At 40.1% G+C, this 23,365-nt stretch overlaps 1 protein-coding gene across 1 annotated transcript; it reads left to right on the top strand.

Annotated features, from left to right (window-relative positions):
• The first annotated feature begins 274 nt into the window (after positions 1-274).
• ERCC3 (ERCC excision repair 3, TFIIH core complex helicase subunit) lies at positions 275-22,547 on the top strand. Its single transcript, XM_074828807.1, has 15 exons — positions 275-357; positions 491-696; positions 1,964-2,200; positions 2,855-2,904; positions 4,278-4,413; positions 4,622-4,789; positions 5,886-6,090; positions 6,774-7,088; positions 8,225-8,409; positions 11,350-11,552; positions 15,013-15,109; positions 15,299-15,416; positions 16,593-16,711; positions 20,746-20,898; positions 21,681-22,547. Exons 1-15 carry the CDS (start codon positions 339-341, stop codon positions 21,813-21,815), a joined length of 2,346 nt encoding a protein of 781 aa, XP_074684908.1. The 5' UTR covers positions 275-338; the 3' UTR covers positions 21,816-22,547.
• The last annotated feature ends 818 nt before the right edge of the window (positions 22,548-23,365 follow it).

Raw genomic sequence — 23,365 nt, 5'->3', positions numbered from 1 at the left:
TTAGAACAATGCGGATCTTCCAGTTGGCGCTTTTATTTTTCCTAATTTAAAATGTGCTTTGCGGAAACCTGTATTTTTTAATTACTGTTTTTTTGAAAAGCCCCTTTCTCCACCTTGGCCCCTTCTCTCCCCGGCTGGGAGGTGGCTGGGTGGGGGTACGGCTGCCCGCTGTCCCCGCCCCGCGCTGTCCTGCCCGCCCGCGCCTCCCCCCGCCGCGGGGGCGGCCCCGGGAACAGAAACTCGCCGGCGCTGGGCGCGGGCCGCCCGCCGCGTGCCTCCTCCCCTCCCGCGCGGCGGAAGTGACGTCCGGGGCGGGCGGCAGGCGCTGCGCGGCGGCCATGGGCAGGAAGGAGCGGGGTGAGCGGCGCGGCGCGGGCAGCCCGGGGCCGGCAGCGGTCCGGCGGCGCGGGGCCGGGGGGGAGCGGGGCGGGGCGGCCCTGCCGGGGGTGCCGGCCGCGCCGCCTTCTCACAGCTCCGGCTTTGCTCCCAGATAAGAAGAAGTCCAAGAAGCGCCATTACGATGACGACGATGACGATGAGGACGAAGCTCCCGGGAAGGAGTCGCAGGAGGCGGTGCCGTCCGCGGCGGGGAAGCAGGTGGAGGACAGCGGCACCAAAGTGGACGAGTACGGGGCGAAGGACTACAGGCACCAGATGCCCCTGAAGGCCGACCACGCCTCGCGGCCCCTCTGGGTGGTACGTGCGGGCGGGCGCCCCCCGCCTCGGGCCTGCGCCTGCCCCATGAGCTCTGGGCGCCTGCCCGCTGCCGTTTGCCGGGGAGTCGGATGCGCGGCGGGCCCGGGCGGGTGACCGGTGGCTGTCAGTCCGTCCCTCACCGGTAGCGTTTGTACCGATAAGGCCGTCCCTTACCGGTAGGGTTTTAAGGGAAGCTGACAGAGACGTGTTTGAGGGTTTTCCCCCCCCCCCAAAGAAGCCGGGGCTGTGCCGCGGGCCGTCCGGCAAAGCCTGCTGGGCTCTCCGGCGTCAAGTGGGGACACCAAGGAAAAGGGTTGCGTGGAGGGAGCGTGCTCCTGGCCTTGGCCTCGGCGCGGGAGAGCGCGGTACCTGTAGCGCCTGTGCGGGCACAGCCGGGCTGTGAGCAGCGTGAGGCCACCCCAGGTAAGGCCACCAGCCCCTGCGTGGGAGCCCCACGGAAGGCCCGGGCGAATTATTCCCCTCCCAGCAGCCTCCCCGCTGGTCGGCTCTCTGTCCCGCATCCCTTGCTGTGGGTGCGCCATCGACTGGAGAGGTGCTTCTGGGAGGGAGATGTGAAACGGCTTGTGGGAGTGAGTGCATTGGCTCGTGACACAGGTGGGATCTGTTGTTGCTGTGACACAGCGGTGGGGATTGTGTGTTAGAATGAAACAGCTTTAAGACAGGCTGGTCTCATCTTCTGCAGCTGGTACCATCTGTTTTCTCTGTGCTGAAAGGGACGTTAATAAACCTGTCCAAGGCTTGGCCACTAGTACAAGCGTATAGAGAAGAGGTGCCTGCCCTGCCAGCATCTGCAGGGTGTCTGTTACTGAACGCTGTGACGCCCAAATGCTATCTTTCCTCCTCCATTCAATTAGTGTAAAATGAGGAGTTTGGTTTCAGGGGAATAGGGCTGGAAGTTTGCTTCTGCTCAAGCAATTTCCTTTCCTTAGCATTAAAAAAGAAAAAACACCCAACATGTCCATCTGGAAAAGCTCCATCGATCTGGGTGTGGTTTATTCTTAGGGCTATAGAAGAGACACGGACAAATCAATGTCTGGACCCTTGCAGAAGACAAAAGTTGTGTGTTTCTGTGTCTCCTTTCTTCTAGTAACCTTATCGTTAGGGCAAACATTTTATTTTGAAACCCTGTGATGCATTACTCCCTAAATAGGGGACTGTCTCTATATCATAATGACTGCTTTGTAGGAAATTCCTGGTTCTGTTCAACTAACACTTGTGCCTTCAGCAATTTTTTTTATTTCTGTAGGCTCCTGATGGCCATATTTTTCTGGAAGCCTTTTCTCCAGTTTACAAGTACGCACAGGATTTTTTGGTTGCTATTGCTGAGCCTGTGTGCAGACCAACCCACATTCACGAGTACAAGCTGACTGCTTACTCACTGTATGCTGCTGTTAGCGTTGGCTTACAAACAAGTGATATCACAGACTACTTACAAAAACTGAGCAAAACTGGTGTCCCAGATGGAATAATTCAATTTATCAAGGTAAGACTATTTTATCGGCATTGGAAATATATCTACTGCTACTACTAAAACACTTTCCTGCTGCCTCTGCTTAATTGATTTATTTTTTTAATCGTTCATTGTTTTTACCTTCTTATTCTATTCCATCACTGTTTCAAGAAAACAGAGGCTTTATCTAATTTTTTGTCTCTTTTTATAGTATATTGCTGCACACATATTATTTTCACAATATGTTCTGTGTGGGATTTATACCTTTTAAAAAAAAAAACGTGTACCCAAGCATCTCTGTGCATGCTTTCAGCCAGTAGAAATTGTATGTGGGGAAAGTTTCTTCGGATTTGCTCTGGAAGAAGAGTGAATGTGGGAAGCAGTCTGGAATAGCTGGGCGCTATAAAACATAGCCTACCTTATCCTGCAAGTATGTTTTTGCAGTCTTGGAAGCAGATTGGAGTTGGGTATCAAAACTGAATATCAGTGACTGATCTGTGTGAAATGATATGTGCGTCTTCTGAAAATACCCTTTCAGGTTTGTTCCATAAGTATAACGACATTGCGAGTAAACATTTTATCATACCACGTTTCCCCACAAAGACCTAAACTGCATTGCAGCATTTGGTTCCAAATGTAGAATCACTCTTTTGTATATTCCTAATGACTGCTCTTGTTCTTTCATAGCTGTGTACTGTCAGCTACGGGAAGGTGAAGCTGGTACTGAAACATAACAGGTAAGTGTCTTCTTCATTAACTAGTGTGGCAGAGGAAGTCCTCCAAATGCACAGCTGTGCATAAATGAGTGGTCTCAGTAGCTGTTGAGTCTTAGAGCTCCCAGCTGAGTGTGGCATCTATCAATACAAGAGCACTTTTTCAGTTGTTGAAAGCGCTTAATACGTTAGTCAATTAATTCAGTTTGGCTGTCCTGAGCTACTACTGGTTATCACAACGTTTTTAAAACTACATTGCAAATTTTATATTCTAGTTTGTTTCTGTGTTGCTTGGACTTGCAATATATCCTTAAGGTTTTCAGACAATTGTTTCATTCATTCTTTCCTAATCTACGTGAGCCAGGTTAGACAAGTTTTTCTAAAGGTGTCCTTCAGTCTTGTGCTTTCTGACTTGTAATCCATTATTCAGGAAGGATAAACAAATCCATTGGCAAGAGGTGCGTGTGTGTTGCTGGGTTGAATCTGATTTGTTTTAAACCTAGAGGATAATGTTGGAAGGGACCTTGAGAGGTCAGCTAGTTTAGAGCTGACCAATTTTATCTAAACCTATGATTCTGCGATAGGGAGAGGGAAAGGAAGGAGTCAGCAGAAACCTAAAGCCCATGTCTGTACCTTGCCTTTGTTTTCTCTTTCTCCTTTTATTTCTTTTGCAAAGTTCTCTGTTGTCTTGACAGGCACAGATAAGCCCTGGAACTATAATATAATGCTCTGCTTGTGCTGCTGCTTTTCTGAACCTGCTGCTTTGCGTAGAACTAACGCTAGTATTACTAGCAGGTTTTTGTCTGCTTCCTAGGTGTTTCTGAGAAAAAGATTTCTTCCATGCCACTTAAGACTTAAGTCTCTCTTGTCTCATATTTTAACTGTAATCTCTAACCAGCATCAGTGTTGATGAATCTCCAGGGAGAAAAACAATTTTGGGATGCACTAATTTGAATTTTTAGGTGGTTTGTGTTTTGGAGGTTTTGGGTTTTTGTCTTTTAGGCTTTTTTGGTCCTGTGGACAAGACTTTAAAGCACAACATCCAGTGTTTCCACAGACTCATCTCAATTCAGTCTCCAAAAAATTGCATTGTGTCACATGTCACAAATAAGATACATATGTGAGAGCTTTCTCTAGGCAGTTCTGGAGTTTTCCCACTCGTATTATGCTAGAGAACATTTGAGCAAGATGAATAACCACATGATGCTTTTGGTATGAGGCATCTTTTAAAAATTTTGATTGCCATAATTTCTTTATTTTTAAATTGTCACCCCCAAGATTGGATACTTGAGAGTGCATCTGGTATAGTTATATATTTAAGCATCTATATCACTCTTCCTGTAAGTTACTCAGTTCATTAGTTCATAAAAATTTTTTTCTTTGTTCTTTAATTTTAGGTATTTTGTGGAAAGTACCCATCCTGATGTCATTCAGCAGCTTCTGCAAGACCATGTAATCAGAGACTGTCGCCTGAGAAATGCTGAGGGTGAAGAAACAGAGCTTATTACAGAGACATTCACAAGTAAATCAGCGGTATGTTTGGGCATGTTTTAAAGTTATTGAATTAACAGTGGATAAACTGTTTGAGTAGTTTAGAGTGGTTATTGTTCTTTGTATCAGCAGTTGCTTTCAGTTCTGTCAGCAATGATCTGTGCTTCCCTAATGAGCTCAAATTGGGGGGTGGGGGTGGAGTGTGTCTCTAATGGAACCCTTGGTGAAAATTCCTGTCCATCTATTTCAGATTTCCAAATCCAGTGAAAGTGGGTTTGGTCCGTCCACATCACAGGGAGCAGATGCTCAGATTAAGCCAGATGTTGCAGCTGACTTATTTGAGTTTTATGAACAGATGGACAAAGATGATGATGATGAGGAGGAGGAAACACAGACAGTGTCTTTTGAAGTCAAGCAAGTATGAACATTTTAGTCTCCGCATTTGTAGCTTTGGGGAGTGTGCCCAGGACTTCCAAATAAGCATGAGAACTTAACGTCAAGTACTGTGGCTCTTTGTTTGATAGGGGAGCTCGCTGGAAGTCATTAACATTTCTTTCCTTTTACCTTCCAAAATCTTAAGAGTCTTCCTCTTCTGTAGAGGGCTACAGACTGAGTGTTGTTCCTTCCCTGCTCACAAGGCGTAGTGCTCAGAGGCCAGAGGAAGGCTCCAGAGACTAAGGGAGGTTCCCCCATGTGCAGCTTAGTGTTGCTTTGTGCAGGACAAGTGAGAATCCAGTGGAGGGCAAATCTACTGTTGGTTTCAGAGCTTTTGGGGTTATTTTTTCTTTTTTTTCCTGTTTTGTGATTCATATAGAAGGAACTCTTGGTGGTTCTGACTTCGTAGCTTGAGAAGGGTAGCTGAAGGTTGGAGCAGTCTTGGCTTGACCTTCAGAGAGCTTTTGTAGAATTTCTCAAGTTGTTTTTGGGCTTGGTGATTCTAATGATGCCTTACTGGGAAAAACAGAATTTTTTAAAAAAGATAACTTAGTAGCTATTTTATTTATTTTAAAAAACCCAGCCCAACCCAACCCAACAACCTCTTGGTGATTGAATCAGCTGACATTGTGGTGGAATAACTGTGTTAACAGGGTATGGAGATTTTCCAGATAAGAGATGTGCAGCTTTGGTAGGTCCTTCTGTGTAACACACTAAACCTTTTGTGTCTGTTACTGAGCTCTTTGTTTCAGGACTTCAGGGTGTAGTTTAGTCACTGCCGGATAAACAACACATCTGAGATTAATGTGTCGTGTTCTTCCATCTGTCTAAATAGTCCTGTCTCCTATCACTTGTTATTTAAAATATTTGAGGGGGGCAGGGGTGATCACAAATAAAGTTTTTGAAAGTAACTTTAACTTTTGCAGACTTCACGACCATAAAAAATAAATCTAACTTCAAATGCTACTATATATAATTTGGCTGTTTGTTAAAAAAAAAAAAAACAAAACTATTTTTTTTTTTTTTTTTTTAATTCAGATGTGGAGAATTTACCATCTGAACCTTTGTTTCCTCTTCAGGAGATGATTGAAGAACTTCAGAAGCGTTGTATCCATTTGGAGTACCCCTTGCTGGCAGAATATGATTTCAGAAATGATTCTGTGAATCCTGATATTAATATCGATTTGAAACCTACAGCTGTCCTCAGGCCCTATCAAGAGAAAAGTCTAAGGAAGATGTTTGGAAATGGGCGAGCCAGATCTGGTGTTATTGTCTTGCCATGTGGTAAGTTTCTGGGTTGGTATTTAGGGGTTTTGTTCTTTATTCATCTGTAGTAAAGTAACTTCCAAATATGACACCTGCTTAAATTTCAAACAGTAGTTCTTGAGAAAGAAATAAGGAATGTGATGATTGGGACAACCTGTAGGAAACAGTGGAAAAGGGAGAGAACAGGAGACTGCATCCCAGTGCCTTTGGTGCTGGGGATGGAGGAAGCATATAGGAAATACAGCGAGGGCCTGAGAGAGCGCGTAAGGGATGCTGGAAGAAGCGTGAAGGAGGAATGGAAAGGTTTAAGGACTTCCTGTGGAGGGAACGAACATAGCTGGTGGGGGCAGTGGGATAGATCACATTTAGGGGAAGCTTTCTGTAGCCACTTGGAATTTAACATGCTTTTGAAATTAAGAAAGCATTAAAAGGATTGCTTCTAATTGGCAAAGCCATTGTTTACAGTGATTTTCTTGAGGAAATGTGTGCAGTAGACAATCCACCTGGCTTTTCAGAAGTGAATACTCCGTTTCTGTAAGACTATACAAGACTATAAAAAAAAACAATGAAGAATGCCCTTGCATCATTCCATATCCTCTCACAGTTTTCCTGTTTTCCTTTGCTCTTTTTTTGTTTCCCTCCCTCCTACTCCAGTGATATCTGAGAGATGACTAATGAACATCACTCTTCTTCCCCTGCAGGTGCTGGCAAGTCTCTAGTTGGCGTGACGGCTGCGTGTACCGTCCGCAAGCGGTGCCTGGTCCTTGGTAATTCTGCAGTGTCTGTAGAGCAGTGGAAAGCCCAATTCAAGATGTGGTCCACCATCGACGACAGTCAGATCTGCCGGTTCACTTCTGATGCCAAAGACAAGCCCATTGGCTGTTCCATTGCTATCAGCACATATTCCATGTTGGGGCACACAACTAAAAGGTCCTGGGAAGCAGAAAGAGTAATGGAGTGGCTTAAAAGTCAAGAGTGGGGCCTTATGATACTTGATGAAGTACATACTATCCCTGGTAAGGAAACGGTGTGCAAACCTTTCATGTTATACACACTGTTAATGTTACTGTGCTCTTTTAGAAGTGGTGGGTTTTTGTTGTCTTTCTCATGGTTAATATAGTGAGTAAACCCATGGCCTTGGGTTTTGAGACAAGTAAACTGCCTTGTTCGTTCTTTTTTTGTTTTTTTCCCCTGATACTACAGAGTTTAGCTGACCATTAGTTTTCTGAAACCCTTCAAATTAGGCACTGTGTTTTCTGTAATGGCAGTGTAAAATATAAGTGCCTTCTCATTCTGGGTAGGTTGATAAACTGCTCTTAAGATACCTGAATTACATATGTATAATTTTGATGTAGGCAAATTTGAACAGGAGAGGAATTCATCTCCCTTCTTTTCTTTTGAGATGTAGCGGCACTGTTGGGTAGCTTTTAATATCTATTTCTACTCAATAAAATATGAGTAACCATAGTGATTACTGTTCAGAAATAGCTGTTGGATTTGAAATTACTATGTAATTGAGATCTATACTCTTGGAAAGCCATAATGTAGTATTAAAGTGTCTGTGGAGTAATCCTGGCTAAAAATATCGCCCAGGATTCTGTTAGCTGCTGTACCTCATTCTCATGATTTCGTTTGAATATAATTTGGTGTCTGCAGAAGTGATGGATTTTAGAAGTAGACCTTGATGATTAACTACCATTTTACCCAAGCAGTGTGTTGCTGCCACCGTTCTTTCACTTTTGTTCTTTATTGGTTTCATAAAAATTAAGGCTTAGAATCCCCTCTGTGATCTCTAGCAATACTAAAGAGTCCTTGTGTCATACTTCTTCCTATGAAATACTATATGACCTAAAGCAAGCCATGTGACCTCTGAATATATTAATTTTATTTTGGGAAATATAAAATATAAATTTACCAGAAGGCTTACTAGGATTTTCAGAGTGCACTGAAGATGTAAACTAAAGCTGCAATTAGTAGAAAGTTTTGCTGTAACACAGATTTGTTAGAAGTGTGTATGAAATAGGGTAAAATTTCCCCAGACTGTGCTTGCTTTGTGTTCAGGAGTTGATGAAAGTGTTTTTCTTAAGTTGCAGTATTTGTCTTCTAAATCCATTCAGGAAAGTAAACAGAAAATTTGTCTTGCATTTCTTAGCAAAAATGTTCAGACGTGTGCTCACTATTGTACAAGCTCATTGTAAACTGGGGCTGACTGCTACCCTGGTCAGAGAAGATGATAAAATTGTTGACCTGAACTTCCTGATCGGACCAAAGCTCTATGAAGCCAACTGGATGGAGCTGCAGAACAGTGGCTACATTGCTAAAGTCCAGTGTGCTGAGGTGATGCTCTGCTTTTTGGTACTACTAGTGTTTATTTAGTATGCTTATAACTTTTTTCTGTAAGGAAGATGTATAAAATAGTAAGTATTTAACTGGGAAAAAAGGTGCCCTTATGACTTTTCCTTTACTTTGTAGCTTAGGCAAGGCTGTCGCTGGTCAATACAAACAGGTGGCAAATGGAGTAGCCACCTGTTCTTCAGAGTGACTTCAGCACTCTTTCTCTTTGTGGGGATTGTGGTGCTTGATCAGCTGTCTCCAAGTCAGCATTCAGAAATGTGAACAGTGGTTCCAGTAGACTTAGTTGGATGCAGTTGACATTCGTGTTGTCTGACTTGACTTCTTACCTCAAGCTCAGTTCTGTGTGGTAGCGTAACATTGTGTTATGATGAGCATAATGTCAGGTGGTATGCTGGAAGATGCTTTATAGAGACTTCGGTGGGTAGACAGTCTTTAGTTGTTTGAGGAAAATTCTTGCAACTCTTAAAACAAAGACAGTTTAAAAAAATATAAGAAAACACCTGCGTATTTCAGGTCTGAATACATGAGGGTGAAAATTGAAAACATAGGACCGAATCTTACTATTTCTTTACAATATAATTTCCAGTGTGTAGATGAGAGGAAAATCTGTTCTAGATAAAGTGGAAACCTTTCACACAGGCACGTTGGAACATTAAAGTAACCTTTCTGGGTCAGACTAAAGGTCTAACTTAGTCTATTGTCTCTGATAATTGTCAAGGAAGATACTTAGGGAAGCATATAAGAACAGGGCAAACAAATCTGTTAATTCTCCAAGCCATCAGTCATTTATGAGCTGTATGTGGTTTCTGTGTAACCATCAGTGGGTTTCTTTTTCAGAACTTGTCCAGACTCCCATTGAATAGAAGTAAAGTTTTAGCACCTACAACATGCTTATGACAGAGTTTCATAATGTAAATGTTTTCCTGGGGTGTTTTTTTGCTGTCTTGCTAGTTTCACGCACTTCTTCCTAGCTCTGGTACTGGAATAAAAGATGCAGATGCAAGTGAGCTATTCTATAGTTTATATATTTTATAAACTGGAGTTTGTAGAAGGAAAAAAAACCCACAACTATTTTTAAGTAATGGAATGCAAGTGAAGAGCATCTAGAAAATAACTAGCTTGAAGGGAGAGTAACCAGTCTGCAAATTCAAATTTGACTGTTTAGGCACTTTGGTTAATTCTGCCTTGGGAGCATAACTCTTCTCAGTCTCTGAACTGCCCTTTAGACTTTGAAAAAAGCAAAGAATCAAAAAAAGCAATGTTGATGACTGATAAGTAGCAAGTCTAATACATGCACAACTGCACTGCATATTTGTTTGGATTTTCTTGACGTGTTGTTGAGAGGTAGCATCTTTAATCAACTTGGCTTATTCCCGGTAGCCAAGGAAAATGTCTGGTTTGCTCTTTAAGGGCGATTCTTTCCGGGTGGCAAGAGAGGGCAGTGCTGCTGTCTGATAAGGCAGGTCATGGTCATTGCAGGTACTAGTCTTTCACTGCTTTAAAAGAGAACAAGCAGCACAGTTAAAAGAAGTTTAAAAAAAGAGAACAAACCTGTTCTTTAACTGTATTTTTCAGAGATTTGTAATTTACAAATACTCTTTTTTCTAGCCACTTTACTAAGTTTTTGGCTTGGAGCACGCATCTTGCAAAATATAAAAATGACAAGATCATTGGGGTGAGAAGTAGATCTTACCCATTTCCAAATCCAGAAGAGAGTGCAAACACAAATCAAAATATATTCACTTTGCCATGTAGTCAGAGGCATTAAGCAATAGATGAATTATTTTACTACAATCAAATGTTATTTATCTCATTCTCACTTTGAAATACTCTCTTCTGATTTAACAATTTTATCTCTTTCATGTAGACAGCATACAATAACAGTGGAGCCTATTCAATGCATAAATTTATTGTTAATGTAGTCAGGGGATGAAAAAAGCCTCATCTAGCATTCAACTCACTGGAAAAAACGTTTTGAAACAAAAAGTAGTTCTTAACAGTACAGAACAATTGAGGTTGTTTAAATAAACTCCTGTGAATTGTCACATAACTTCCTTAGCTGAATGATGGTTATGGAAGAGGCTTTTCTTTGCAGTATTCTGTTAATTTGTACCATGCAATGGATATGGGGGAATAACCCATGTACAACAGAAGGAATATCTTCTAAATTACATGCACTGTAGAGTGTCATTATATGCTATAGATAGTATCATTGCATTGGCATAAACTTTTTAACTTCATAATTTCTTCTATCTTCATGCTACAGTAGGAAAAAAATCTCAGTAAGCCTAGAATTGTGCAGTACTGTGATCTGTATTTACGTAATAAAATAATTGCTAAGGAAAACCTATTGAAAGATTCTTATGAATCCTAGTGTTTTGGAAGTTGTAGACTCAACAGCTGTTGAAGTTCACTCCTTTGTGGGTATATGAAAATAAGATTGGTAAATTTGTTCTGTAATGAAGACTAAATGTGTCTCTTGGCTTTCAGAATATGGATGAAAATTAATTTTTATGGGAAAAGCTTTGACTGCTGTGACAGGGAGATTACACAGTTCATTCCCTTAATTATTGCGCTGTAAAAAGTAGTAACATACAGTAAAATCATTAAGTATGAAACATAAAGGAAATATCTTCCAGTCCTGTCCCAATCCCACTGCCTATTTCTCTTGTGGATCTCACTGCCAAAGCATTTTGGAAGGCCAGAATATTAATGATGTTAAACATTTGGCAGTGCTGGAGACTGCACCAATGAGTAGCTTGCATTTTGGTACAGAAGATAATGTGTTAAAATCCGTGGCCTGCACCATACGGAAAGCCATAATGCATTATCATCTCCCAAATATCTTTTCAATTCCTGCTGGAATAAAATAAACAACAGAGGGTTACTTAGTGTGTGTGTGTCTATGTTTTCTAATTCTAGGTTTGGTGCCCAATGTCACCTGAATTTTATAGAGAATATGTAGCTATCAAAACGAAGAAGCGAATACTGCTGTACACCATGAACCCAAACAAATTCAGAGCCTGCCAGTTCCTGATTAAGTTTCATGAGCGACGGAATGATAAAATCATCGTATTTGCTGACAATGTGTTTGCATTGAAGGAGTATGCAATCAGACTTGGGAAGTAAGTGTTCACAACCAACAATGGCGCTTGTTTTCCTCCTTCCTGGAAAATTGTAATCTCACAGCGTTCAGGAGTCTTTAGATATTTCTTGTAATACTTTGATTTAACTCCAGTCCTCCTATATAAAAAGGAGCTTGGGAGGGTATTTTTTTTTTTTTTGGTGAATTTTATTGGCACTGCAATATTATTTTGGTGTAGAACTGTTTGAAAAGAATCTCTGATTAGCACTTGCCTCAGAGGAGTTTTCATCCAAGATTTCTCTGAAAGACTGTTAGTATTTCTCCATCCTTTTTATTATTATTAAAAGCCAGTGGAAGAATGAGGGGCTTTTAAAAATATCACTAGAACTATTTCTTTACAGATGGTAGCTTTCCCTATTTCTCCGAGACAAAGGTTTTTAAATAGACACTCCCTGGATCTTTCAAGTTCTTTTGGGATCCAAGACATTCCCCTTCAGGTTTTTTTGGTCTAAACCTTGTCTAAAAAACCTAAGACAGACTTTTGGGGAATCTGTGCTGTAGCAGTGCACTGCCTAGAGCTACTGTAATCTTTTGATAAATGAAAGGATATTGCTCCCATGAGCTTCTCTGCTACCTTAAATGACTCTTAACTTGAGCGTGGTTACAGAAGGTTGTATAAATAGAGTTGAATGAGGGGTTAGCATCAGTGTGTCTGTGGGGTTTGGGGAGGGATGATCAGGGAGAGTGTTTGCCAGGATCAGGTATAGAGCAATTATTGGGGAAAATAAGCATAGAAGCTGGCCTCAACCTTTCTTTGACAAGCCCAAATAGCGCCTTGCTTGCTGGAAGCCGTGGGGCATTTTGACTGTGTATGATTTCACGTCTAGGAATTTCAGCAGTACTTCTTAGCAAAACCACAAACAAGCCTAACACTTCCCAAAATTCATGATCAGTTTTGACTGTAGTTTAACAGCCGTGTTGTGCTGGCTTGCTGTGACATCAAACAGTAAGCAGAGCTAATGGTGCTGGATGAATTCCAAGACCCATGGTCTCTTTCCTCGGTTTTTTAATCTGTCTGGACAGCGATTAGCCGTAATGATGCCTCTGGAATGTCTCTAGCAGTGTTCAGTGCACCACAAAAAAGCCTTTAGCAAAGACGATGCTGGGAGGGGGCGCTTGCTAAGTAGCACAGCAGTTGTTAAGTGGAGTAGTTGCTGTGGAAGCATGGCAGGAAAACCAGTTGAAGAAATATTACGTGCTTGCTTTTCGTGTTCTGGAGTGTATTCTCCATTCCTCACATCATGTATGGAGCTCCAGGTTATAGGGCTGTCAGTGTTAGAAAGAAAGGAGGTTTGCAGTGCTGCGTAAAGGTGAGGGAGTCTTTATTTTAACCAGAGAATATTCTCTCATAGTTTGCTGTGAGCAAGCTGAAACAAAGGGAGCTGTTGGTTTGGGTGGGGCAGGAATTACACGTGTAAGGAGGAGAGAGCAGCCCGGCAGATGCAGCAGTAGTGGCCGAGGCTGCCTGCCTGGTCTGTGCTGGCCCAGCAGTGGGACAGTTCCCACTGCACTTCTGTGACCTGATTGAAGCACGTGGGGTGGGTGGGTTCCTGTGTGGAGGGAGAGATGGCCATGTTCTGTGTGGCTCTGCGGCTTCTCCCTTACCCCCCTTTCCCGGGGTACTGGCAGGGAAAGGCCATGCACATGACAGGAATTATTTTCACTATAATTTTGGGGCCACAGAATTCAAATCTGTTTTGCCAGCTTTTGCTTTGTCAGCCAGTATAGTATAGCTCATGTGCTGACTTTTTTCCTGGTGTTTTTAATTTGTTTAAATCACTGTTTCTGAAGGTTTGTGCCTCTGTGTTTTTGACAGTTATGTCAGTTAATGGGAGAGGGATCTATCTTTGCAAATCCCTCAAATGTCTTTTTGCAGTGAGGAAAAGGAGTCGTTTAAAAAAAAAAAAATCAGTCTAACATTGGATGTTGTAGGTTCAGGAAGGTACTCAGTTATGTGTTAATGAATTATTGTCAAGTAGGGTCCATAAAATAGAGGATTGATAGCCAGGAGTTCCAGGTTATTCTGTTCTTAAAAAATGTGTTTGAACCCCTTCTTGGTGGTTTTAAGAAACAGAAGGCTCACAAATGCTTTAATTTCAGTTTAAATCTTCCATTTAAGTTTTCTTGGGGATTAAAATCCTCACAATTTAAATATTAAATGAAATTTCAAATAAGGCTTAAAATGTTACTGAATACTACTAATTGAATAATAACAGTATTGTTTCAGAGTTGACTCATTTGCCACTTTAATTAGCTGTGTTTTTCTAAAAATCTGGTTAAATACACTAAATAGAAGAATTAGATTAGAGGCGACTAGGATTGTTTGTTAGAAGAAAAACTGGAATAAAGTTTGTAGTGAAGAAAGCAAGAGGAGCCAACACACAGGAATTAGCTGATAAGAATACAAAACCTTAGTGCTGTGCACTGCATGTTTATGTTCAGCTACCACCTGTGTATGTGCAATATTAAAAGTTAAATGAAACATTTGAGGTTGGTTCCTTGTGTTAGAAATAATGTATGGAAGTGTGAACAAAATAGAAATCGTAGAACTTGATTCCTGGTATTTGGAGATGCTTGTTAATGAGCATTTGGAAAAGTAGTGCAACAGATGAAAAAGCAGTGGCTATGCATGCTCATTCTTTATGTGGGCTTTGCTGTTTCTAGCTGCTTTTTTTTAAAAAAAACCCTCTGTTTAGGCAGGAAGAAAACAGCCAGAAATTTTCTTGGAAAATTCATAGTAGCCCAAGTTACTCATGAAGTCTGTGGGTGACTGAGAGTTTGTGTGAGCCTTCTGGGTTAAGATGTTCCAGGTGATTCATCATCAAACCTTAGAAACGTTAGGTGAAGTGCCACTGTGAGCTGCTCGTGGCTATGGAATGTTTGGGACCTTGTTCTTAGTTCAGTAGGTCCAGAAGGTATTAGGAGTGGCAAGAAGTTAGCTTCAAAAGCAAGAATAATTTTCCCAGAACAACATCCAGGAGCCAGCCTGTGACACTCAGCATATCATTGATAGAGAAGCCTGGATTTTCAAGTGTTTAAATAGTAAGCAAAGGTTGCAGCTGTCAATGTGCTAACTCAGTAGATTTGAGGGGAAAAAATCTCTTATTTTAACAGCTGCCTTCAGTCTTTCATGTAGGCTTAGCAAATGTATTCAGTCTGTTGATATACAGCTTCACTGGTGCATGTAGTTGCAAAACATTTATAACTGTCAGAATTTATTTCTGGCAGACTGGGTTGCTGCAGAGGGTTCCGCAAACAACCGGGTAGATGCCATAAAGAGCCAAACGAGCTAAAAGTAAACTAAGCTGTAGCAAAGTCTGGTTTGTTTTTGTATAATTCAAATGTGTACTGCGCTCCCTGCCATGGTATCTTAGTACCTCATAAGAAATGATTGAGAAATCTTGAATTGATTTAATTTGTATATGTTCTGTTCTTTTCAGACCCTATATATATGGTCCCACTGCACAAGGCGAAAGAATGCAAATTCTACAAAACTTCAAGCACAATCCAAAAATCAACACTATTTTCATTTCCAAGGTAAGTGAGGACATTCAGCGTGTCCCTGTATCCATCTTCCGAGTTAACTTTATTTAAGAGCAAGTTATATGTGCATGTTGTCCATTTGACATCTTTGTATCTCAGCTCACAAAGGTGTACTTTGTATTAAGTCTTTGCTGATGTCATATGGAAATACGATACTGCTCAGAGGCTGCTTCTCTTTTACAGGTAGGTGACACATCCTTCGATCTGCCAGAAGCCAATGTTCTGATTCAGATTTCATCCCATGGTGGGTCTCGAAGACAGGAGGCTCAAAGACTGGGACGAGTGCTGAGAGCCAAAAAAGGTAAATGTAGTGTGTGTTGGGCTGCGGGCCTTGGGTCACAGTATTGTAGAACTGCAGAGAAACTGGATGTTCATGCCACTTCTTTATATTGCGCTTGGATTATGTTTTAGTCAAAGAGAATATGCCTATATACCACTGAATGGAAATGAAGCATTTTCTGGGTCAGTAAGCTTTGTGTTGGGAAAACTTCCAAAGGATAAAAAATGCTGAAGGAAAATGAACTTTTTGTTCTTTGGTGGTTCTTTCACTTTTTCATTCCTTGATAATTTCCTCAACATGAAATTGTTTTTAAAAAAATCATAGTACTACTCTAAAAAGCAAGTCTCTAGAAAGCAGGTTTTTGATACTGCAGATTACTTTTAAAAATGGGATTTAGTTTCCAACTAGCTGTGTTCTTGCAAAGCATAACCAAGGAGCTTTTTGTTTAGAAAAATGATTCTTAAAATACCTTCTACTTGGATTTAAGATCTGCATACGCTTATTTTATGTGCAGTTTATGCTTGTTACAGCTGAGACTTTGTTTAAAAACGCCTACAGAAACATGAAAAACATTCATGTTAGTGAATGAACGAAGTCTTAGTAAAACTTTGGTTTTTAAAAGAGGACCCAGTGCTGTTTGGGTCATAGATCTTATGGACTGTAAGTTTAAAAAAATAAACTATACTCAGCCTGGTATATCCTTGGGCTTTAAATAGCGCTATGATTTCTTAGCTAAATATCTTTGTCTCACCTTCTTTAATGTGAAACCACTACAAACTCCAGTTTACATTGATAAAACTTTTGCTTTGTCTTTTTCTATTGAATTTTTTTGACATTTGTTTCAATACTTGCTCTTGACTTTTTACTTCTTCTTTACATAATAGACTTTAAAATAATTTTATCTTTCACATTGCCTAGCAGTTCTTCTCAGAGCACCAGTGTAATTGTGTTAGTCTACATTTCCATTTTTTCCTTTTTGCCCATTCTCAAGTTATTAAGAACAAGAGTAGGAATTTCCATTCTTTCCATGTACTTTGTCAATCAGTTTTTGTAAGGTCTGGGTGCAGCTAAACTTTGCAAATTATTTTTGTGGAGAGACAACTTTATTTAAACACCTGTGTTCGGTATTCAGTCCTTTTTTGTTCTTTGTTGCAGCATTCCAAATGGGACTAATCACTCAGTGTTGTTGTCTCCTAGGCATGGTTGCAGAGGAATACAATGCCTTTTTTTATTCTCTGGTATCCCAAGACACTCAGGAAATGGCATATTCAACAAAGCGACAACGGTTTCTTGTAGATCAAGGTTATAGCTTCAAGGTAACTTGTCCCTTCTATTTATTATACTTGGGGCCTAAGAATATAACTTTCATATTCTTTCATGTTGGTATTAGGTCAAATACTTGAGAATTCTGGTTGTGTAATGTATTAATGAAAGTATTGCTTGCAAGCAAGAACTTCCAGTATTGTTTTCTCATCTGTATTACTGTGAGGGTAGATACAAGTAGTTTAGCACAGCTTCTAGAAAGGTAAGTATTTGAACTTCAAACCAAGCACCCACCGGGGAGTGAAGCAGAACGTTACTTCCATGGTTGGTTTATATTTATGCTGTACAGTTGCTCACCTCTGCAGGCCTCCTATTATGCATTGTCATACTGGTTATGCATTGTTGGTAGGTTTTCATGTCAGAGTGGCCAGTAGCTATTCAGAAAACATGCAAAACATCACAAGTAATTTCCAAAGAACTCCAGTCTCAGACTAGCATTTTGCTACGGGGAGAAAATCTTTTTCATTGTGGCTAATGACAACATATAACGGGCAGGATTCATTCACTCTACATTCATACATCTGACTCTGGGAATCATAAGGTTAGGTGTCTGAAGCGTCTACCAACCCATTCCAAAACAAATACCTTTCAGGGATCTTTGTCCACACACTAATCTTGTGCACCGTCTCCACAGTGCTGCCCAAAGCCTACAGTGGTACAGAAAATCAGTCAAGATGCAGACGTGTGGATACGGTGGCTCTGTGTTAGCAGAAACTGTTCTGGCTAATGGAGGTCTTCAGACTGTGCTTATTTATCTTCCACCAACAGTTTGACCTTCCACTTGTAATTTTCTCTGCATTGAATGAAGTATATCACCAAAATCACTGGGTTGAATGTTAATTGTTTAAGAAATGACAGAATTTACTGCTGGAAAAGACTGTTACTGCAGAGTAGAAATCTTCCTACCTACAACTTAAATCTGCTCCTCAAAATAGACAACGGTTGCAGTGTTGACAATGTAACAGTCAGAAGTTTCCCTTTTGTAAAGGACTTAATGTCTCTTTTTTCCAGACATACTTGGAAACTGATCATCCCTTGTACTTCGGTTTATTATGTATCTCTATATGTCGTCTTCTTCCAAACATAAAATCTCATTCCACCAAAGCTCTGTTTTATAGATTTCACAGTATACATCATTTATTTTTCTTTTAATCCATGGGCTGCCCCATATGCTCATCTGTTGGGTTGTTAAAGTCAGCAGTGTCATGACAGCTCTTGCTTTTAGGTAAATTATTCCTTTACAAAACTGGAGTTTAATGCTCTGATTAGAAGCCTTCCCAATGAGAAACATTGCAGAGAAGAAGAAGAAAAGATAAGGCTCCCATATCTGCCTTTAGGGAACCAGCTCATGCTTAGGGCATTGACAGAATCATGCAAGGATTGCACAGGGTGCAAGGGCAAGCAGCCTCCACGGGATTGCACTTGAGCGTAGCTATTCAAGAGCTTTTCCTCCTGAGGCATGCAGGCACTACGGGACATCCCAACGGGTAAAACCTCTCTGAACTGCTGCTATGCTGAAATAAATAATTGCTCTGTAATCACTGGCCTATTAAAGAGAGATTTAAGGGGGTCCTTACACCAAAACAGACATGTCACAGTCTTTATAGGTAAAAACCTTGTTTTGCTTTGTAGTGAATGTATTTTGACAAAATTATAGATCAGTACTAAGCTGCAACTAATTACAGAAAATGCATCTATGTGGCTATAGCCAAGAAGATTAGAGAAATCCCTTTATGTATATTTGAATGCATTGGATTTTAGAACTAAGAGGCTAAAATAGAGGGATTTTGTTTTGCAAGGAACACCTAGTCCTAGGAGTTTTGGTGTAATATGGCAAAAAAAACCAGTGCAAGTGTCAGCTGAGTATCTGGAGCAACATTTTAGCTGACCAGTAGTGGAATGTTCTTTATTTGAAGTTTAGGAGCAAAATGTTAGAATATCTATTTTCTGCTGTTTGCCAGACTTTAAGCTTTAGCCATAGCTGGCATCAAAGAATAATAGGGCTGGAAGAAACTTCCAGGAAACTGTCTATTCTGTTTCTTCATTCCAAGGCAGGATCAACTATGTATATGTCATCCCCAGCATGTTTGCCTTCTTATTCTTCCAAATCTGGAGACTATCTCATCTTTAGGTAATTATTTCAGTGCTGATGTCCTCTCCTTCAGAATGTTTGTTCCTAATGCATAAATTACTAAAAATTCATTACTCCTTTTAAAAGGGTAAGAGTTTTCACTTTTTTTTCTGAGGACTTAATTTCTTCTCACCATCTCTCAAAAGCTGCATTCTCTGCTTTGCATCAAAAAGAGGACTTTTTTGCTAGATCACTTATTTTGTCTTTGACTCTTAAATAGGAGCCTTGTCATCACAATTTACTGCTTGGAGTCTAATTATCTAGTGGGTTTTTTTGATTAGCTAACGATAGTTTAGTTACTTATGTTTTTATTTAGAGACTGAATGTAGGGTATATTAAATTTTAAACCAGTAGCAGAGCTCCTCACTTTATCAAAGAATTGGGGATAACTTTAAATTTGGCATCTGTTGAACAGCTTAAAACAAAAGATGACGCAGTGGGAATTCTTTCCGTTCTATGAATCACATTAGCACTGTTTTGCAGCCACAACTGGAAACAGGCTAATGCAGTTTAAAATTGCTTTTCATGACTCCTTTATTTTTGAGATGATCATAACACATGTGCTTCTAAATAAACAAGAAGGGGAGACCACCATGTTCCTTTAGCCATATAGTAGGACAGGTTGCTCCCCTGAATGGACTCTTAAAGCTTAGGGAAATTTCTCAGAAAGACATCCATTTTGAATTAGAAATTGCCATTGTCAACAGCCCACAAGAGTGATTATTCATTCTAGAGTTTCATTACCCTGTTTTTCAAAAACAGTACTTTGTGTCTAATGTGGATTTGTTTTGCCTTAAACTGTATTTATATTGTTTTATCTGTCTTTGTGATCAGATCCCCCAGATTACTGAAGCAATTAGTATCTAATTGTAGTGGCTCAAGAGATAGACTGAAAAAGGAAGATGAGGAGGGGAAACACTACATAATCAAGTAGAATGTCTTTCTCAAAACCTCTTCAAGTTGGAAACTTAATGGGAAAACTGAGATTCTCATGTATAAACATATGTTTACCAGAATGCATTTAAGTGCAGGAAAAATTCGTATGAAATTTTAAAAATACTTCTAATTAAGAAAGCAAGCTGCCTATTGTAAAGCTTTATAACAGAAATTTGAGAGCTTTTCAGTTCTTTGGAAGAGGTTTTTCAGCTAATGGAGTAAATGGCACTATATTGCCAGTAGATGGCATGTGCCCTGCATCCATGGTTATCAAATGAGTTACTAAGAGTTTCAAAGAGAGCAAACATAACAGCAAAGTTACCTTGTGTCTAAGTACACAAACGTGGAGTCGTTTTGCTCTGCTGATGATGCTTTGTTGCAGGTTGAGGCACAGACTCTCAACAACTGATCATACCTCTCAATTTGTTAGGGGTTTTATTCCCATATTCCTCGACGTTTATTGCTAAAATTCTCAGTGTCTGAAAGGCTAGTGGATTATTTTTGTTAAATATAATATAAAGTACTAGTTCTTAATCTAGACAAATCTAGATCCCACAGCATGAAGCTAACCTTGCAGCGAGTTGAATGTGCATCTGACCTATATGTGCTTTGGTCAGGTTCTTGGTTAAGCTGGTATGGACAGTGTTTGTCTGACGTTCTCTGTCCAGAGCTTTGCTTTTGTTTTTCTTTTTTCCCGTGGTTTTTTTTTGCCCCCAAAGGTTTCTATTTTGCATTTCCAGTTGGAAGATAACAAGGGATGTGTGTGTGTGTATATATGCACACCACTTAGCAAGGTTTTATATGTATCTGTGCTACCCATAGTGTTAAGCTGTTCAGATCATTAACAAAAGTTCAAAGGCAGTTCCAACAGGATATGGAATCAGAAATCTTTGTCTTGGTTTTGAATAGCTAACAGTGAGGAGGAAGAGCCCTCACCTTGTACTGTGCTCTGCTTCTTAGGTAATAACAAAGCTTGCTGGCATGGAAGAAGAAGAACTTTCATTTTCATCCAAAGAAGAACAGCAGCAGCTTCTCCAGAAAGTCCTGCAAGCCTCTGACCTGGATGCTGAGGAGGAAGTAGTCGCTGGAGAATATGGTTCAAAGTCAGCTCAGGTAATGAAGAATGCTTTGAAAAGGATGACCAAATGCGACAGAACCGGACCATTCCATTCTAATTCTAAATGTGATGCCATCATTGATGCCCTAGTGTCTTTGTAAAACATTGGAGAACAGATTTATTTTTTTAAGGTGCATTACCACTTAGCTATTTGAGTAGTTGGGCACTAGAAAGAAGTTAGATGTGGAATTCATGTCCTTCTCCATCATATTTGAAGGAGGAGATGACAGATCTATTGTTACAGAATTTGAAGTAAATGTTCTAAGTCACAAGCGATGAAAATATTTTAAAACATTTTTAAGATGCACAGATGTCACAGCACCTACCCTTTTGTGGTGGCACTGTGCTCCTTGAATCATGCCCTGATTTCCTCATGCCCAGAGGGCAGAAGCGTAAGGGCCACTTCCGTTCATTTTCAGGAGAAGTACTATTATTGTAGATAGTAGTTTGACACTTTCAGCAACAGATAAAAAAAAAAAATAGCCTGAAACATTTGTTGGTACATAAGTTAAAGTCAAACTACAGTGTGGTAATTAATTTTTAGTTAAATGGCATTGTGCTGAAATGTGTTAGGAATTCCCACTCTAAGGTGTCTTTCCATATTAAACCTTACATATGTTTGTATACTTACCGTGAGTGGCAGGCAGTGACTTTCATTGTAGAAATTCTTCTTAAGAAAAAAAATTTGAAGGCTTTTTGGCATTGAGGTCACTTAGTGGTTAGAGTCAGTCTGTCTAATCACACACCAAGCACTTATTTTTTTTCCTCTTACTTGCAGGTGTCACGTCGTACGGGCACGATGAGCTCTATGTCAGGAGCAGATGATACGGTTTACATGGAATACCACTCTTCACGGAGTAAGGCATCTTCAAATAAACACATCCATCCACTATTTAAACGCTTCCGGAAATGATGCCCTTCATGTGTGCATTTTGCTAAGACTGTGGATCCATGTACCTGTTTCCATAACTAAAAATATGGAGTTGAAATTTCTGACAGGTCCTTTAAAAGACTTTTTTTATATGCATCTATATAGCCACATATTTACTTAGCAGTATATGTGCTTTCATGGGTGAATGTGAAAGGCAAAAAGGAACTAAATCTTACCATAGAAAAGATATTATCCAGTGACTGGATCCTGGTTATACCTGTCTGTTTTTCAGGGTAATTAATAGAATTTATTTTTATCAGCTAAAGACCCTTTTCCAGAAGACTTCTGGAAAGGTTTTGTAAATGAAGTTTGTACTGATGTTTGAAATGTTATTTATCTGATTATTGTGTCTGCCCAACAAAATACTGTTTTTTAAAATGCTTAAATAAAAATCATTCATTGAGCTGAACAAATCCTGATAGGAGCACTTTACATCATATTTTTAAACTGGGAGCTAATTTATACTTACGACTTAACCTGTCTTAAAATTCTAACAAACTGTTTGGGAATACTTTGGAGTTCAAAGACAAGGAGAAAGAGGGACTCTGTTTCCAAAGTGAAATCAAGTAAAGCATTAGTAAATACAAATAAGTTCTGTGCTCCATTTTCCTCATTTTTCTTGCTGCTGTCGAGAAGCTGAAATAAAAGCTGTTACCCTTGTCATTTATATTCTATTTATTAACCATGCAATAAAACCATCATAAGTGCCAAACAGTGCATTGTCACTGCAGAAGTTATTGAATCAAAAAGTGTTTTGACTTGTCAAAAGGTGAGTTGGAAGCAGAGGTGATTCCTGAGATTGGGGTTTTTTTCTTAATGAAGACTGCAGTGCATTTCTAGAAAATTTGAGGAGAGGTGGGTGTGGTTTGTGGCAGAAGAATGCTTTTTAAATAACATCTCCTTAATATTGTAATGGTTATGCTACTTGGTATTGTATTATGAGGTGGGTTTTTGCTGAGAGTTTGTAGAGCTTTAGGAGCAACCTATGAAATAACATTGATCTTGATCTGTTGGTTCAAAATAGGTTAGTATAAATCTTTACCGTACTGAAAGGAGTGTATATGGTAGAGTTATCCTGGTTATATGACAAACGTGCTTCAGAAAAATATTCTGCTTCTTACTACCATAAATTCACAAATTGAGAATGTAGAAATATTGGAAGCATAATTCAGAACGCATGGTGCTTGTTTTCAGTCTCTGTACCAGGGTCAGGTAATTTTGAAAACAGAAGTGATCTGGTTCAGTTTAAACTTTGTTTTGTCTGAGCCCTACTCCATAATGCCTGGTTCTTTCTCTTGTTCTGAGTCTTCTGCCTCACAAACTGGGACCAGCCATGACAGTGCTTGAGTGGCTTGTATGGAAGAGATTAATGTGCAGTATTCTGGTGCTGATTTCCTCTCCCCAGTTTTAAAGCTTTATTTACTTCTAACAGTAGTTCAGACCAGCTCTTGTGGCAAGAGTTAGAAAAATGATAATTTAGTATAATGGGAGGACTCTGTGACAATGGGAAAGCTGGGCAAATCAGCCCACGT

The sequence above is a fragment of the Strix aluco genome, chromosome 6 (assembly GCF_031877795.1).
Source record: "Strix aluco isolate bStrAlu1 chromosome 6, bStrAlu1.hap1, whole genome shotgun sequence".
Taxonomy (NCBI): domain Eukaryota; kingdom Metazoa; phylum Chordata; class Aves; order Strigiformes; family Strigidae; genus Strix; species Strix aluco.
The sequence above is the reverse complement of the archived record's forward strand: the minus strand, read 5'-3'. Positions and strand labels throughout refer to the sequence as shown.